The 18,908-nt window shown below is 45.1% G+C and overlaps 1 protein-coding gene across 7 annotated transcripts in view; it reads right to left on the bottom strand.

Moving 5' to 3' along the window:
- The window catches only part of SPTLC3 (serine palmitoyltransferase long chain base subunit 3), a 138,427-nt gene that overhangs the window by 51,941 nt on the left and 67,578 nt on the right, over positions 1 to 18,908 (bottom strand). For all 7 annotated transcript variants that reach the window (XM_039531315.1, XM_039531313.1, XM_039531314.1 and 4 more), the window contains 3 exons: positions 13,201 to 13,349; positions 3,524 to 3,648; positions 557 to 650 (listed from right to left, as the gene is read on the bottom strand). In XM_039531315.1, the coding sequence (XP_039387249.1) occupies positions 557 to 650; positions 3,524 to 3,648; positions 13,201 to 13,349 (368 nt within the window). The remainder of the gene's footprint in view (positions 1 to 556; positions 651 to 3,523; positions 3,649 to 13,200; positions 13,350 to 18,908) is intronic.

Genomic DNA, 18,908 nt, shown 5'->3' with positions numbered 1-18,908 from the left:
GAGTACCACATTTCAAGAAAGATGTGGAGAAATTGGAGAGGGTCCAGAGAAGAGCAACAAGAATGATTAAAGGTCTTGAGAACGTGACCTACAAAGGAAGGCTGAAAGAATTGGGTTTGTTTAGTCTGGAAAAGAGAAGACTGAGAGGGGACATGATGGCAGTTTTCAGGTATCTAAAAGGGTGTTATCAGGAGGAGGGAGAAAACTTGTTCACCTTAGCCTCTAAGGATAGAACAAGAAGCAATGGGCCTAAACTGCAGCAAGGGAGGTTTAGGTTGGACATTAGGAAAAACTTCCTAACTGTCAGGGTGGTTAAACACTGGAATAAATTGCCTAAGGAGGTTGTGGAATCTCCATCTCTGGAGGTATTTAAGAGTAGGTTAGATAAATGTCTATCAGGGATGGTCTAGACAGTATTTGGTCCTGCCATGAGGGCAGGGGACTGGACTCGATGACCTCTCGAGGTCCCTTCCAGTCCTAGAATCTATGAATCTATAAGCAGTTCTGTCTGGTTGGAACATCTCTGCCACCAAACATCTCCAGCATCAGTACTCACTGTTGTGTTTGAAGATTCTAATGGTAGCACCAGAAAGTCTTGCACCAAGAACAAGAGATGTGTGGTTCAACTCATCACTTAAAATGAGACAACCCTGTGGAGAAGGATCACAATAAGTATCCACATATAAACCTTTAGAATATTCACAAGTTAATGCGAGTGTATAGATCACAAAAGACCAAACAAACTGCAATGCTTAAATGTGACTTGGAAAATTTCTTAAGTCTGGGAGTATTTGGACCCAATATTCTGCTTCAGGGACTAATATAAATCTTGGGGACAGATTCCTGAATATTTCAAGGAGGTGAAAGGAGGCCAGATACTGTCTATAAGTAGCCAGTGGTGAATTACCCTGGTGGAGGGGAGCTCCTTGCTGCTTTAAACCCAGTGAACCTGGCACCTGCGTTTACTGCTTCCTTTCCTCAGTAAGCTGTGGGCAGAGTGCAGCTCCATTGATCCTCCTCTGCTGTAAGATCCCATAAGGACCATATGTCAGTAAGGTAAGTAAGTAACATTCTGGAGCTGGAGCTATCATACTGGTCTTACAGAATCAGGAGCTGTAACTGGCTTGTTGCATGACACCTGTACTGTATCGGAGTGGTGCTTGGGCATGGGGGGAAGATCTGTCTGTCTCTTTCACTCACACACACTTCATCTTTAGTAACTTTTACAGTCACTAATTCCAGTAGTTAAAAACTCATTTTCCTTTTAAAAATTCTCAATGAAATGCATGAAAAACTAACATTGCATCATCTGTTATATTAGCAAAAGCCAGATTCAAACTGGAGCCTTATCTTGCCCCTGCTTTAATCCTAAGCATTATTCTGTGGTCTTTTGTTACCTGAGCACAATGCAATGCATCATTTTGCAAATATTTATTTTGCAAATACAGGTTAACTAAATAGAGGCGGAGAAATATTTCACACATGGATGGTCTGAAATCTACCTTGAGCTATGTATGCGGAACTCACGCTGAAATTAATAGGAATTGTGCATATGTATTTGGAGGTCAGGATGAAGCTACTACATTAAATTATGGAGATAAATTAAATGAGAAGTCTCCATAATATAGGGCAATAATTCAACATCAAGAACAGTCACTTACCCTGCTGTAACAGTGGTTCTTCAAGATGTTGTAGTCAGTATGGATCTCACTCCCCATGCACACGAGCTCTGAATCTTTGGCTTGGCAGGGACCAGCAGGGCCGTGCATTCAGCCCCCTCATCGTTCTGTGCAAAAGCATAAAGGGTGGAGTGGCGCAGACACTGGCCCTCAGTTCCCTCTCAATTCAAAGTCCATGTCAGCTGAGGACGCCGAAAGGGGTGGAGGGCAGGTCATGAGATCCACATGGACTACAACAGCTCGAAAAACCACATTTAACATAGGGTAAGTAACCATTCTTTCTTCTTCGAGTATGTGTGGATCCCACTGTAGCAGAAGGCAAGCAATTTCTTCTACCAAAAGGAGGGCATGAGAAGCATTAGCTGCATCACTTGAATAGAGATTGGAGTACAGCTCTCACAAATTTCATATCTGATCTGGTAGCCAAGTCCAGCAACATCTGATCTGGCCTCCAAGTGAATGGGTTTCTCTATGTAGCAGTCAGAACTGCATTTGGCCAGTAGGGGCTAAAATGATGAGACTCATCTGGTCCCAGCTTACTTTGACGATCACTCTGGGATTGTTGAGAAGGTGTAAAAGCGACCTTGGTTTCATTGTAGAAGGGAGACATCTGGTAAAGGTCCTGGAATAGAAGTTCAGGCACTTTGCAATGTCTTGGGTGGCGAACAAATCTCTCAGTGGAGTGCCACACTGGAGAAATACTGAGTTGATGGTGGGTCTCATTTTGTTCCAATCTATGCCAGATGCATCCGTAACAAGTGGTCTGGCAAAAGATTCCAAGCTCATGCACATGGGATGCATGTGCACACACAGTGGGATCCACTCTAACACGTACTTGAAGAAGACTACTGGAGATTCTGCTCCTTCCTTCCCATACTGTACCTCTGAGTATCCCAAAACTGCAACCGGAAGCTCAGATTCTACAAATAAGGAACATCATTTTCCCATCATTGTGTCCCTGCACTGTACCCCAAATTTCCCTCCACTAGACTATTGGAGAAAGTTTTTTTTTAAATGATATCAATTTCAGTAAAATATATTTTTCACAAATATGACTGTTATTTTATCCTAGGACATAGTTCTCTCCCTTCTCAGGTGCTCCAGGCACTTTACTTTCAACCTTATGCTTCACAAGGCTCTTAGTATTAATGTTCAAACATACACTACACTCTGGGATATCAATAATCAGCTCCAAGAAGGATGCAATCTGTTGTTTCACAATCATGTCTAACTCAAGTGAGGTTACAAATTTCCCCAACTAAAAGCCCAAACATACTGTGGTTCATCAAGCCATTACTGGACTAACCTTCTGTAAGATAGTCTAAACTTTGTGCGTGTGTTTATTGACAGCTTTCTTGCAATGTTGGTCTCAGATTTATGTAATATCAATATTCAGCCTCTCACAAAACATTTCTCATTTCTCAAAACCTAGCCCAATTCTCTTCTCATATCAGTTTTATGCTGGTGTGGCTCCACCAACATCAATGGATTTACACCTAAGTAAGCAGGAGGAGAATCCATTCCACTATTTAATATTTACAACAGCTCTCTGAGATGGGAGGCAAAAACTATTCACATTTTAGAGAAGGGTAAACGGAGGGAAAGAGGCTAAGTACTTACACTGATACTTAAATACAAGGGTGGTAAGTGTCTTAGCAACGCCCAGGAGTGACTGACAGAGAGCGTGATGAAATGGTGAACCCGTGGTGAAGAAGAGCATTAGTGTCAGAACTCAGAAGTTCCTGGTATCTAATCTTGTGTTCAGACCAAGCCTCACCATTTATTGCGCGTTTGAAATAGTGTAACTGTAGGCAAAACAATTAGCAGGCAATAGTCATACTCACCTTCCCAACCAGTGATGGAATATTCATAGAGTTAGTAGCAAAGCCCATGCCAAACACCATAGCCGCTTCCACATCAAGAAACCGGGCCACCAGGTTCTCTAGTTCTATGTGTTTGTCAAGGTTACCTGGATTAAGAATTACAAGGCATTTTAACATCTCATTACAATATAAAATGTATACAATTCAAAAGGAAGGAAGGATAAAAAGCAAGAAAGATCTGGAAATATGCAGTTAATTTACATGGATGCTTCAGATCTGAGAAAGATTTTCTATTTATATCTTGCACACCTGAGACAAAATGTAAAACAGAAGGATGCAGATGAATTATTATTCGGCCAAAGAGGTGACCGACATCTATTGTTAAAGTAGCACAACACTTTTCTTGACAGCGTCCTATTTCACATTCTAATAACTTTCTGAAATATTTACCTCTTAGACTTTATATTTTCCATGCTGTCTTTTTAAAAAAAAATCACCTTCAGAAAGAAAATTGTCCTTATTTTTGAGTTTTGGTAAAACAGGAAACAAATGGACAACACCCTCCCCAACTTTTCCCACTATAAAAAAACAAGCGGGGGTAATCCTAACCATGCTTTGGTAGAGAGGGATGAAGAAAAATGTTTATCCTGCGTCTTTTTCCATTTTGAAAGCTGTGAAGCAGCAAAAACCTCTTCTGCCACTAATAGTTAACTGAATAGCAGAGAACTCACCCCTTCACAATCCATTCATCTCAATTAGGTGTGAAAGGTCTCGTAGCAGGAAAACAGCCTTTATTATTATTTTGTATTTGTATAAGGGTAGTGCCTGTAGAGCTCCCAATCCAATATCAGGGCCCAACTGTGCTAAGTGCTGTACAAACAAATAAAAATGAATGTTTCTGCTCCAGACCTAGGGTGACCCAGTCGAAAAGGGACCCTGATGGCTCCAGTCAGCTCCACCGACCAGCTGTTAAAAGTCTGGTTGGTGGTGCTGCAGAGCTAAGGCAGGCTAGTTCCTACCTATCCCGGCGCTGCACTGTTCCCCGGAAGTGGCCAGCAGCTCCAGCTCCTGCCCCGAGCACCAGCTTCACACTCCCCTTGGCACTCCAATCCCCTTCCTCAACCCACAGCCCCCTCCCACACCCTGAACCCCTCATCCCCAGCCCCACTCCAGAGCCCATACTCCCAACCCGAGCCCTCACCCCCTCCCACACGCCAACCTGCTGCCCCAGTTCAGAGCCCCTTCCCACACCTTGAACTCCTCATTCTAGCCCCACCCCGGAGCCTGCATCCCAAGTTAGAGCCCTCACCCCCTCCCAGCCCATTGAAAGTAAGTGAGAGTGGGGGACAGCATGTCACTGAGGGAGGGGGAATGTAGTGGCCTTGGGGAAGGAGCGGAAAAGGGGTGTGTGGCCTCGGGGAAGGGTCAGGGCAAAGGTTTTCGGTTTTGTGCAATTAGAAAGTTGGCAACCCTACTCCAGACATATCATATTCTTATGATGATATCAAAAGCAATAGGGAACAGACAAAAGAGTGTGGGGGAGGGGGATGGTAGGATAAGATATGAAGCAACTTTGCATAAAAAACTAGTATTCTCAACTTGCTATCTGCCTAGCCACTAGTGTGGTAGAGTTCTGTAGGCACCATGGCAGAGATAAGTCTTAAGCGTCTTAAGCAGTAATTTGATGGAGGAAGGGAGGTATTTTTATGGGTTTTGACAGTGTTTTCCCCAGGAATAGGGTTAGGGAGCATAGGATAAAGTGTGACAATGCCGAAGGATCAAGTGGACCTATGCATGATAATGGCTCGTGTCACCAGCAGAGCAGAGGCGGAGTTGGTGTCGTGACAGAAGAGTAGGTCTGGTAGGTGAGGCAGAGCTAAATGATGAAGGGAACTGAAGGTGAAGACAAGAAGCGTTTGTTTGCTCTGGTGGAGACAGGTGAACAAATGGAGGGATAATGAAAGCAGTGTGCCAGAAAGGTGAGCTGACCTGTCATAATTAAAAACCAACCATAAAATGGCCTCATTATGGTTCCAGCAGCAATTATAACTCAGCTAGTTGTACTGAGGTAGTGTTTTCTATTCCTGTTTTTCTGTTCACATATGTACAGTAGCTTAAAGGAGCATCATCAACTTAAAAAAATGCATATCTGCTGAAAAAAACTGTATGTCCATCTTTCCCAGTCTGGTCAGTTGTCCTAACAGTAGTTCTTGCAGGTATGTTTTTGTCATTCTTAGATGGAACAGAAAAGGGCAGCATCTCTGGTATTTCTTTAACCTGCCTTTGTTGACTTTGCTAGGATGATAGACTGAACAATTTGAGATTCACCCATTACTATTTGTGAATGACAAATCCCAGCAATGGAAGGTAGGTGCCAATAAAATGCAGTCACTCTATAGAACTATTGGATATAAATCCAAACTGCAGACCAGAACCACCCCTGAATTTGGTGAGTTTTGTTTTGCAAAACCCAAACCTGACTGACAAGGATTTACAAAACCAGCCCTCGCTTTGCACGTCTCTAATTATGATGGAACTACCGTAGGTGGTGGGTGAGGTGTTACGGAAGAAGTATGATGCATAGACCAGATCTTATCAATGAAAGGCTAGTGACAAAATCATACGGGGGTGGGAGAACAGGGCTGATTCAGATTCAGCCTACTTAAGCTTCTCGGGTTTTAAAATGAGAGGATAGTAAATGTATTAAAACCAGTCATTTAAGTATGTAGTCATAGAGGAGGATCCCCCCAGCATGGGAAGGTCCCCATCCCCAGGTGCGTACAACCAGCTACATCAGTTATACCTACCCTCACCCACTTAGCCCTCTAGTGTTGGATGCGTGTTCGGTGGAATGGGGTTTGCCCAGCGTTCTGGCAATTCCCAGCTAGTGGAACTGTCGCTACCAGAAGGTGCAAGTTTTAGCAACCCTAAGACTGTTCTGTTTTGCTGGGGTTAGACTGTTGATCGGCACAAAGTCACCTTGATGTTACATTTCCCCTACATCCCACCAGACTCTGCACTGATTGCAGCCCAGCCTGACCGGAGAACTGGGGCCACAGAGCTGTCCCAATCAGGTGGCATAAGCAGTCTACTTAATAAAAGGAGAAAAAACAGCCATCAGCAAATTGGAAAGGAAAACCCAAATAATTCCCTCCCATCCCTCTTTCCAGCAGTGAAGCAGTTATGGGATAGTGTGGGTTTGTCAGGTTGGTGTTTGAAAAAGACAAAGGTATTATGGGAAATTCTTGATAACAATCAAAGATTGTTATAAAAAATTGTGACTTTCATATTTTCACCCACCAAATTAAGTCACCTTTACGTTAATGTCATCCCTCAGCTCACGTGGGTGTAGGGAATGTGAAGTCAAGTATCAGAGCGGGAGCCGTGTTAGTCTGGATCTGTAAAAGCAGCAAAGAGTCCTGTGGCACCTAAGCCCTGGTCTACACACAGCCCCTAATTCGAACTAGGGTACGCGAATTCAGCTACGTGAATAACGTAGCTGAATTCGAACTACCCTAGTTCGAATAACTTACCCGTCCAGACGCCGCGGAAGCGAACTCCGCGGCTCCAAGGTCGACTCCGGCAACTCCTCCTGCCGCGGTGGAGTACCGGAGTTCGAACTAGCGCTTCCGGGGTTCGAACTATCGCGTCTAGATCAGACGAACTCCGAGAAGTCGAACTCGCCGCGTCGACCCGGACGGTAAGTATAGACGTGGCCTTATAGACTAACAGACGTACTGGAGCATGAGCTTTCGTGGGTGAATACCCACTTCATCAGATGCAAGTGTACACTCCTACAGCAAGTTGCCCCGGCTGACAAAATCCAGGCCTGGTGATTAAAAGTCACTGACAGCTTATGAAATATTTAAATAACAAAGTTAAAAGTCTTACTCACTTTCCATTATCTGTGCTAGTACAATGCTGTAATGTCTGATTTGCAAACACTGGTGGGCAATATTTAATTTGTTTTTTAAATTAAATTCTTTCTACTGGATTTAAAAAAAAATAGTATGGAAAATTTTCTACCACCATTGGATTTAATAAAAGCTGATTTTAATCAAACAAATCCCTTAAATCTGGGGCCAAAACTGAACTGACAGAATCCCAATAATCCTGACATCCCAATACAAGTCATAGGCCTAAATTTTCAAAAGTCAATGGTAATTGTGACATTTCAACCTGAGTCACATGAAATAGTCCTGATTTTCAGATTTACCCACTCTCTGAAAATCAGGCACTTTTTAAAGGTGGACCCCCACAAATTGAGACACCCTAAATCATTAGTTACATCCGAAACTTCATGTCATAAATACTGCAATCGTTTCTAAGGGCTGGTCTATATCTACACTGGGCGGGGAAAGGGGGGAGTTCAAACTAAGATACTCAACTTCAGCTACGCTATTTGCGTATCTTAGTTCAACTTACCTGGCCATCCTCATGGTGGCGAGTCGACTGCTGCGATGCCCCCATCGACTGCGCTTACTCCTCCTACCGAGGTGGCGTATGGGCATCGATTAGTGGATCGATTTATCGCATCCAGATGAGACGTGATAAATCGATCCCCGATACATCGAACACTACCGCCGATCCGGCAGGTAGTATTGACGTACCCTAAGAGTACAACTAAGTTCACATTAGCTTTAGTTTCTTATCACTATATCATCTTCAAGGCAGTAACCATCTCATCCTGTGTTTGTACAGCACCTGGGGCTATAGGACTTGATCCTGATTAGGACCTTTGGGCACAATTTTAATATAAAAAATAAAATAAAAATAGTAACACAACCACCACCTCCTGCCAGAACATGCTACTAAAATGTGACATGCAGCCCTAAAACCTGAACAAAGTAAAGTGCTATTGTAATTTAAATGTGGACATGGAAATTCAGATTTTCCCTGAACAATCAAAGAAATTAAAAGACCAATCAAATAATAATAAAAAACAGAACAAAATGACAACTGATTTTTGGTTGAGCACCAAAATTTAAATTCTTCCCAAAACCCCCCTGATACAACTCACACCCAACTTATTCTGTGTGGGCTAAATCTAGTCCTTTGCTCTTAGACTGAGTAGCAAGGGGAGAATTTCAAAAGGGGCTGGGGAAGAAATCCTGCATGGCTGCTACAGAGCCCTAATGATGCAGTAGACGCTACTGCTTCTGGGTGCCAGCTCCACAGGGTACAATGGCCAGTAGATCCATACAGCAATAGAACCACCAAGTGTTTAACTGTAGAGTCCCCAGAGAACTAAACTTTGTAGTGGGCAGGGGTGCAGATTCTCATTCAGGATGCACCGCTTTTTAAAATAAGAGGAAAATTCATGTTCAGATTGAAGATCCCAAAAGCCTCCTATAGATTCAAAGATCCCAAAGCTGGTAGAGACCATTGTCTCTGACATCCTATAGTCTGACATCCTATATAACATCCTATATATAACACAGGCCATAAAACTTCTCCAAGATAATTGATAGAGCAGATCATTTAGAAAAACATCCAATCTTGATTTAAAAGTGGTCAGTGATAGAGAATTCACCACAACCCTTGGTAAATTGGTCCAGTGGTTACTTACTCTTACTGTTAAAACGTGTGCCTTATTTCCAGTCTGAATTTGTCTAGCTTCAACTCCCAGCCATTGGATCATGTTATACCTTTCGCTGCTAGATTGAAGAGCCCATTTAAAAATATTTGTGCCCCAGTAGATACTTATAGACTGTAATCAAGTCACCCCCTAATCTTCTCTTTGCTAAACTAAATAGATTGAGCTCCTTGATATCATTATAAGGCAGGTTTTCTAATCCTTGAATCATTCTCATGGATCCTCTCTGAACCCTCTCCAGTTTCTCAACATCCTTCTTCAATTGTGGGCACCAGAACTGGACACACCACTCCAGCAGTGGTCGCACCAGTGCCAAATACAGAGGTAAAATAATCTCTACTCCTACTCAAGATTCCTCTGATGATGCATCCCAGGATTGCATTAGCCCTCTTGGCCCCAGTGTCGAACAGGGAACTCATGTTCAGTGGATGAGCCCCAAATCTTTTTCAGAGTCACTGCTTCCCAGGATAAAGTCCCCTAACCTGTAAGTAGGGCTTATGTTCTTTGTTCCTAGATGTATACATCTATGTGTATGTATCGAATACCATTTTCTAAAATATACTGAAAAAGTATCTTGCACGGTGGGAAAACAAAAGGAAACAAGATTTGAAAAAAAAGTAAGTGATTGGCTTGTCTCATAAATTGACACAAGAATCTGGATACACCATTCTCTCTTTTTATTAGGTCCTTATGCTTCTGTATTATAAGTTGCATATTAAAGTAACAGGCAAATGACTAGCTATTTCACAGACAGCATGGGCAGGATTTTGCTTTTCTCATTGTCATTAGTTTTTAATCATGTTTACTCAGACTGCAATCATTTCTGCTAAAATATGGAGTAACTAAGGACTTGTCTACACAAACAATTAGACCAGTGGTCCCCAACGCGGTGCCCATGGGTGCCATGGTGCCCGCCAGGGCATTTATGTGCGCCTGCCTAGTGCCCAGCAGGGGAGAGAAGCCGTGGCCCCGTGCCTCCCAGGGACAGAGAACTCTGGGGCTGCAGGCTGCGGGAGCCGGTGTTCTCTGTCCCCGGCAGGCACCGGGCCGTGGCTTCTCTCCAGCTTCTCCAGGGCTGCAGACTGCGGGCACAGTTCTCTGTCCCCGGCATGGGCGGGGCCGCGGCTTCTCTCCAGCTTCGAAGTCGGAGAGAAACCATGGCCCCACGCCTGCTGGGGACAGAGAATTCCAGGGTTGCAGGCTTCATTCTATGTTAAAGTAAGAATAATAAATATATTTGGACCAGCAGTTCAACAATGTTTTACTTTTTTAAAATAAGATGAAACCTGTTTGTGATATTTATTTTGTAAAAATTCCTTAATTTTTCTTACAGGTAGACAAAAAAGAGCAAATTCACATGGTAAGGTGAAAGAGTAGTTGCCGAATAATTTAATTAATACCTTTACATGTAAAATTACCCTTTTTATCGTATGGATTCATATATTATGTAATATTAAATATGATGTTTTTCATATTATTTAATGTACAAATACAAAATAAGCCTTGAAAAATTGTTGGCGCCCGCCACACTCTTCTGAAAACGTGAATGTGCTACTGGCCACAAAAATGTTGGGGACCACTGAATTAGACCATCATGGCAAACTTGGGTGTCAATCTACCCTGCACTAGCCTGCCCTGGATTAACTGTCTTTTTGCACCCTGCTGACATGCATTAACAGTTCGTGAGAGTGCTTTGATCTAGTCCTCTTTGAACCAGGAGTAGCTCAAAGCGCATTAACAAACTGTTAACACATGACAGCAGGGTGGACAGGGACAGTTAGACTGTGGCAGGCTAGCGTGGGGTAGATTCACACCCCAGCTTGCCATGGTCTAATTGTGTAGACAAGCCCTAAGTATTGTCTTTGGCAATATTCTGCCTTGATTTGAATCTCTTTTGTAAAATGCAGACGTAATTTTAAATATATAAATGGAAACATTAAAATTTCCATGTTAATCTATTTCCAAAGCCAAGCACCTGAAAAATACTCGCATTCTGATTCAGTAGCATCTTACATCTACCATGCACTCTTCACTACACAAGGCCGTGCAGATTCAGGCCCAAGGTTTTATTATATTGTAGATTTTTATTTGGCATTTGTTTTTAAAATAATCATTCTACTTCTTCATTCTCCCCTCTCTTCACTACACTTCTCCAAGAAATGAAATATTCCCTTCATACCCAGACCTATCAAGGCTTAGAAAGAACACTTACTAATAAGGCCCTGAACATACAAAGCACTTACAAATGTGTGTAACTTCAAAGGCGCTATTTGTGCTCAGGCTTACTCACATGCTTACGGGCTTTCTTGGTCTGGGACAATAAAGAGTCTCTAGATTTAGCTATTATACCTCAATTTCCTAATACTTCAAGTACGTAAGTTCAGCCCAAATAAGTCGTTTTGAAAAAAAGCTTCTTGCCCAGCCTTCTTGCCCAGCCTGATCAAAAAAATATTTCACACAAAAAGTCAAACCAAAATATTACTCATCCCAAGCGTGTGAGTAAATAATTCAAGTTCTGTAACGTTGCTTTAGTATTAACTAGCACAGCGTTAAAGCAGCACTACAGATATAACACCAAATGATCTAAACCCATCCTTATACCTTCTCTTCCTAATTTTTTTAATCCATTACCTCCTTCTGCTCACTGTAACTCTCCCTCTGAAAGGCTGTACCTTTTTGAGTTAAATATGAATGCAAGAGAGCTGGGATCCCTTTTAATGCTTACTTATTAAAAATAGCTAGAATCCATACAATCAAGTGCCTCATCTTCCCAGACACCAGCATTTCCAACAGGAAAGAAATCAAAGGTCATGTCACTATAGGACTGACTACAAGCTGTCACATTTTAAAATCCAAACTCTATGCACTTCCAATGATTTTAGATGTGTGGACGTCTACTGCAATACGTCCCTTGGAGAAAAAAGAAGAGAAACCTTTATAATTTAGGCCCTGATCCTGCAAAGACTTACGCAGGTGCCTAACCTTACGCACTGAGAGTAGTCCTAGCGTGACATCAATGGTGCATACAGTTAAACATGTGTGTAAGTCTTTGCATCACTGGGGCCTAAAGGCCTTGTTATAACAATTTATTAAGTGCTATAGATAAGCATTGTAGGCTATGCTAACAGTATAGGGCAGGGATCGGCAACCTTTGGCACGCGGCCCGTCAGGGAAAGCCACTGGCGGGCCGGGCTGGTTTGTTTACCTGCAGTGTCCGCAGGTTCGGCCGATTGCAGCTCCCACTGGCCTCGGTTCGCTGTTCCAGGGCAATGGGGGCTGTGGGAAGCGGTATGGGCCGAGGGATGTGCTGGCTGCTGCTTCCCTCAGCCCCCATTGGCCTGGAATGGCGAACTGCAGCCAGTGGGAGCTGTGATTGGCCAAACCTGCGGATGCTGCAGGTAAACAAACCATCTACGCCCACCAGCCAATTTCTCTGACGGGCTGCTTGCCAAAGGTTGCTGATCCCTTTAGGGACTTTAGGGACAGTAAAGTGAGTGCAGCCTAGGGGCTGTTGATCAAGGTGTCCACAAGGAAAGAGCTTCTGCACAGCAATGCAATTGCTTTCAGATGGAGACAGATGCACCTTTCTTGGATGGCAAGCTAGCACATGGGACAAAATTGACTCAAGCTTTTTAACAATTACATAGTATCAGGGGCGGCTCCAGACCCCAGCATGCCAAGCGCGTGCTTGGGGCGGCATGCCGCGGGGGGCGCTCTTCCGGTCCCCGGGAGGGCGGCAGGCGGCTCCGGTGGACCTCCTGCAGGCGTGCCTGTGGAGGGTCCACTGGTCCCGCGGCTTCGGTGGAGCCGCGGGACCAGCAGACCGTCTGCAGGCACGCCTGCGGGAGGTCCACCGGAGCCGTGGGACCGGCGACCGGCAGAGCGCCCCCCCCCCCCCCAGCGTGCCGCCCTGCTTGGGACAGCGAAATGTCTAGAGCCGCCCCTGCATAGTATTGAAAATTAATATTCCTTTTAATAACCAAGCAAGAAATAGTTAACAAGCATACAATCTTACAAGTATCCAGTTTCATCATGGCATCTGTAAAACAACCAATTTAGCAATAGAAACCATAGCAGCAATTTAGCAGTTTACTCCACTTACCCATTTCCTGCCTGGTACTGCATACTCCTGTCCCATAGTTCTGTAATACATCTGCCACTATTTTCAAAGCATTAGCATCTGTTTCTGCAAAGCCGAGGTAGTTATAAGAGCCCATGTTGATTACATCCTTGATAGTTCTTCCAGTAAACCTACAATTAAAGCAGAGTTTAAAGAAGGAGGCAATAAATAAATATTTATCCATCAAGTTTTGTTCTATTGCCATATTCCAATTTCGGAAATTACATTTTGTATACTCATAGTCCTACTGATAATTTCCAATTGTTTTCTTCTTAACTGGATCAAAAGATGAGGTCACTTACTGTAACTGGAGGTTCTTCGAGATGTGTGGTCACTATCTGAGTTCCATATGTGGGTGCGCATGTGCGCCATGTGCCTGAATCTGGAAGTTTTTTCCAAGCAGTGTCTGTTGGTCCGCACATGTGCAGTATGTCTCCTCCTGCTCCCGACCAGAGGTATAAGGGAGAGTGTAGGTTGATACCACTCCCGTTCCTACTCTTACTGCAATGTGGTCAAGTCCCAGGCAGAGGGGATGGAGGACAAGTAGTGAAACACAGATAGGGACCACATATCTCAAAGAACCTCCAGTTACAGTAAGTAACCTCCTACTCTTCTTCTTCTTTGAATGATTCCACATGTGGGTGACTTGTGATCAGTGTGGTGGTGGATGCAATGAGGCTACTGGCAGAGCCATTTGCAATACTGCTAATCCCATGGCTTTGTTCACAGCTATTGCATGATCGAGGGCATAGTGCACTGTGAATGTGTTTATGGAATAACATGCTGTGTCTTTGCAGATGTCTTGCCACAGAATGTCCACTAACGAAGCGGAGGAAGTGGCTTGTGCCCATGTAGAACTGTAACACGCCTGAGAGCAAGCTGTAACGCTCCCAGGAGAGGGGAGGTTTGATATCTTGTAGCATTCCAGTATGCAGCCTGAGACCCACTTGGAGATCCTCTGTGAGGATATGGTTTGACCCCTTGATATTTTTGCCGGGCTACGAAGAGCGATGGAGACTTTTGAAAGGGTAGAACACCAGGGCCTGACTGACATTGAGGGAGTGTAGTCTTTTGTCTGTAGGGGAGGCGTGTGGTTTTGGGCAGAACACAGGCAAATGGATGGATTGGTTGAGATGGAATTCTGACACAATCTTATGGAGAAATTTGGGGTGTAGTCTCAAGGAAACTTTGTCCTTATGGAATACCGTGTAGGGAGGGCCAGCCATCATGGCTGCTAGTTTACTGATCCTTTGGACCCAACTTGGAATGCCACTTTTATGAAAAGGTGGGCCATGATATAGGTTCGAAAGGTAGTCTCATGAGGCCTGAGAAGACGAGGCTAAGGTCCCTGTGAGGTGTGGGTTTGGTGAATGGTTGGAAGGTTTTGAGCAGGCCTTTCATGAATCGTACCATCGTAGGGTATGTATAGATGGAGCATCTGTCCACCAGGGGAAGGAAGGCCACCAAGATGTACATCGATAAAGCTGAGAGCTAAACCCAATGTTTTTAGGGCAAGGAAGTAATCTAGGATGACCAGAATGGTCAGTGGTGGTGGTGGCAGACCCACTCCAGGAAGCGAAACCACTTTGCTTGATAGCATGTTTTGGTTGATTCTTTTCTGCTCTGGTTAAGGATCTGCTGGACTGGTGTGGATCTGCTCTATGTCAGACACCCATCCAAACACTAGGGTGTGAGATGAAGTCGCCCAGGCAGGGATGTTTGAACCTGCCCTGATATTGCGTGAGAAGATCTGGGAATACCGGATCCTGATTGGTGCATGGGTGAAGAGCTTCATGAGGTCTGTGAACCAGAATGGTCAGGGACGGAAGGGTGCTGTGAGGATGATGGTGGCTCTGTCCTGATACACTGGAGAACCTGAAGCAACAGGGGAATGGAGGGCGGAGCATATTGGGGGTGACCCATCCATGGGAGCAGAAGAGCATTGCCCTGAGAGTCTCTTCCCACAGTGCCCCTGGAGCAATACAGTGGGAGCTTCCAATTTGCATACGACTTGAAGAGATCCCAGTTGGGGGTACCCCACCATGTGTAGAGGTTGGTCACTAATGCGTCCTGTAGCTCCCATTTGGGATCAGTATGGAAAGTCCTGCTCAGTGTGTCTGCCAGGGAATTCTGGATGCCCAGGAGATACACAGCCTTTAAGGTCATCTGGTTTCTATTGCACAAATTCTACAGTCTGACCAACTCTGAGCAGAGAGAATGAGATCCGGCCCCTCCTTGTTTGTTGATGTATGCCACATTGGCAATGTTGTCTGAAAGGATTTGTATGTGGAGAGCACGTAAGAGGGGAAGAAAGGCTTTGAAGGTTAGGCAGACTGCCCTGAGTTCCAGGACATGTGTGTGTTTCCTGGCTTCCCATGGTGTCCACGTGCCCTGCATTGTTTGGTGGTCCAGGTGGGCACCCCCATCCCATAAGGGAGGTGTCTGTCATGATGGTGGCCTTAGGAGTGGGAGGGCTGAAGGGGCTCTCACTCAGCCCCCCTTGGATGGACTGGATCGCCAAGCAAGAGGGGTCAGAATGTCCGAGGGGACAATGACTCTGGATATGATGTGGCCTCTGTTTGGCTTATAGGTCAGGAGGAGCCGAGTCTGTAGGCACTGCATTTGGAGTCTTGCAAAGGGCATCATGTAGGTACAGGCTGCCATGTGCCCCAAAGGGAGAGGCATTGGTGGACTGTTGTGTGGGGCTTGCAGCAGATGTAGGCATTTAGGGAGCTCATTGTGGCAAAGCCTTCTGTCAGGAGGAAGGCCCCATGCAGCAACCAAGTCCAGTCTCATCTCTATAAAATTTATAATCTGTGTAGGTGACAAAATGGACTTGTCTTCATTCATGCAGATTCCTAGAGAAGCCAAAAGTCTTTGAAGAGATTGGGTCATGGAAACAACTTCTGTCATGATTGTCCCACTAGGAGCAAATTGTCCAGGTAAGGGAATATGGTGTGACCCTGGCATTTCATTTGAGCCGCTATGATCGTGAATACTGTGACAAAGTTCTGTCCTTGACTCCGTGGGTCCTGCGTTTCCTGAAGGATGTTTGCTAGCCTCAGAGGCTCCCTGTGACCCTCCACGTAGCCCTTCTCTCTCTAGAGGCAAAGGTCACAGCTTACTGAGCCATTTTCATCATAAACCAACAACGGAGGTGAGGAGAAGCAATCTTCCCTCGCACAGTCTCTGTTGTCTCCCAGTCTCAGTGATTAATCAGAGAGGGGAGGGGGGAAGCACAGGCCCACCCTCTACTCCGGGCTCCAGCCCAGGGACCCTAAAATTAGCAGCTATGGTCGCTGACTTTTTGGAAATAGGATATGTACAATTCCTTGGGCCACTTCCCCACAGCAGCCCCCACTCAATATCTCCTTCACCGTTACCTCAGGGCCTCCTTCCTTACACCTGATATGGATTCGTACTGCTTCGTTCCTCCAACAGCGCGGCTCCCTCCTATAAGTCCTGACACCCGTGCCTCACTGACTAACTGGGAGGCTTTTAACTAGTTCCAGCCAGCCCTTGATTGGCTTCAGGTGTCCCAATCAATCTAGCTATCTCCACTGCCTTCTAGAAGGATCTTAATTGGTCCCAGGTGTCTTGATTAACCTGGAGCAACTGCCATTTGGTTACCATGGTACCAGGGATTTGTTTAGCCTGGGGCTCACATACCTGTTCCTCACTACTTTAATGTAGCCATCTGGCCCTGCCCCATCACAATATCTTTGTAAAGATCTGTGGCACCCACTATGCTGAAGGGAGGAAAACAAAACTGGAAGTGTCAATGTCCCACCTTGAAACAAAGGAATTTCCTGTGGAACTGCTGGATGTCTATATTGAGGTATGCAGCTTTCATGTCAAGCTTCCTCGTGGAGAGAGGAAATCGATGCCAACATGATAATGCAGAATTTCAGCTTCCTGATAAATGTAATTTAACTGACGAAGGTCCAGGATGGGTCTCCGCCCTATACCTTTTTTCAGGATGAGGAAACATGGTGAATAGAATCCTTTCCCTTAGGGTTGTGGGGGGATGCCCTCTATCACACCCTTGCGGAGCGGGAAGTCGGTTTCCTGCCGAGTAATCAATTGGTGGGAGAGATTCCCTGAAGGGGGTCAGGGGTGCAGGGGAATGAGGAGGGAAGGAGACAAACTCTATGGAGTATCTTTGACAGTATTCAACTGTCCATGGTGATCTTGCCTCAACTGTGGGCAAAATGAGCAAGGTGGACACTGAAGACGACTGAGAATGAAGCGGTCAGCATTCATTGTGGTTTGTGGGTGTTGACCCGCATGTCAAAAATGTCCTGTGGCTGAGATAAGGTCAAGGAGATGGTAGTGGCCGGAGCTGGGAAGTGGGGCCTCTTGAACCTCAGTAGTTTTCAAGGGGGCTCCGGTGGCTGCTGGTAATAGGGCAGATAGGCAGCCAGTGGATGGTATCTGAAAGGCTGCAGCTGGTAATTCCATGTAGGGGCTGTGGTGTAGATTCCCAAAGAGCGTAGAGTGGAGCATGAGTCCTTCAGGAAGTGCAGGGATTCATCCGTTTTGGCATTGAAGAGATTGGCTTTGTCCAACAGGTGGTCTTCTGGACGTCCCAAAGGAACCCAGACAACTGAAGCCATGAATCCCTGTGCATCACAAGTCCAGTGGCTAAGGAGAGGGAAGCAGTGTCAGCTGCCTCCACTGCTGCCTGGAGGGCGACCTTCGCCACCAGTATACACTTGTCCATTAGGGCCTTGAACTGGGTCTGGTCCTCCACAGGAAGCTTATCCTTAAACTCTGCTAGCCTGCCATATGTGTTAAAATTGTACTTAGCTAGCAGAGCCTGATAGTTCACTATGTGGAGTTGCAGACTTGCCAGTGAAAATGCCTTCCTGCCCAGAAGGTCTAATCTTTTTGACTCCTTGCCTAGTGGAATGGACTTTTGGAAATGCTCATGAGATTGTTCTGCTGCCACCTGGACAGCTAACGAGTTAGGGGCCAGCTGGGTGAAGAAGTAGTCAGCCCCTTTAGCCGGCACAAAGTGCCTCTTTTGGGGGTGGGTGCCTCACTATCCAAAACAGTTCCAAGATGGCCTCATTTATAGGAAGAACCACTCTGGAGGATCCGTGTGGCTGGAGAACATCTAGGAGATGGTGTTGAAGGGTCTTGGATTTCCTCCAGTGGGATCTGTAAAGCAGTAGCCACTTGCTGCAGGAGTTCAGATATTCATGATGATCATCCTATGGAGAAAGCAGCAGAGGGATGACAGCTTCACCCAGTGATGAGGAGACTCCAATCTGAATCAGCGGTGCCAGTTCCACATCTTCCTCCTCATAAACCCTTCAGAATTGGTTGATGCACGGGGAAGGAATGATAAGTAACAGTCAGCAAGGATTTGTCAAGAACAAATCATATCAAACCAACCTGATAGCTTTCTTTGACAGGGTAACAAGCCTTGTGGATCGGGGGGAAGCAGTAGACGTGGTCTATGTTGACTTTAGTAAAGCTTTTGATACTGTCTCGCATGACCTAGATGCAACCTAGATAGATCTACTATAAGGTGGGTGCAAAACTGGTTGGAAAACTACTCCTAGAGAGTAATCATCAGTGGTTCACAGTCATGCTGGAAGAGCATAATGAGTGGGGTCCCACAGAGATGAGTTCTGGGTCCGGTTCTGTTCAATATCTTCATCAATGATTTAGATAATGGCATA

This window comes from Mauremys reevesii, linkage group 3, assembly GCF_016161935.1.
Source record: "Mauremys reevesii isolate NIE-2019 linkage group 3, ASM1616193v1, whole genome shotgun sequence".
Lineage (NCBI taxonomy): Eukaryota > Metazoa > Chordata > Testudines > Geoemydidae > Mauremys > Mauremys reevesii.
This window is presented reverse-complemented; position numbering and strand designations above follow the sequence as displayed.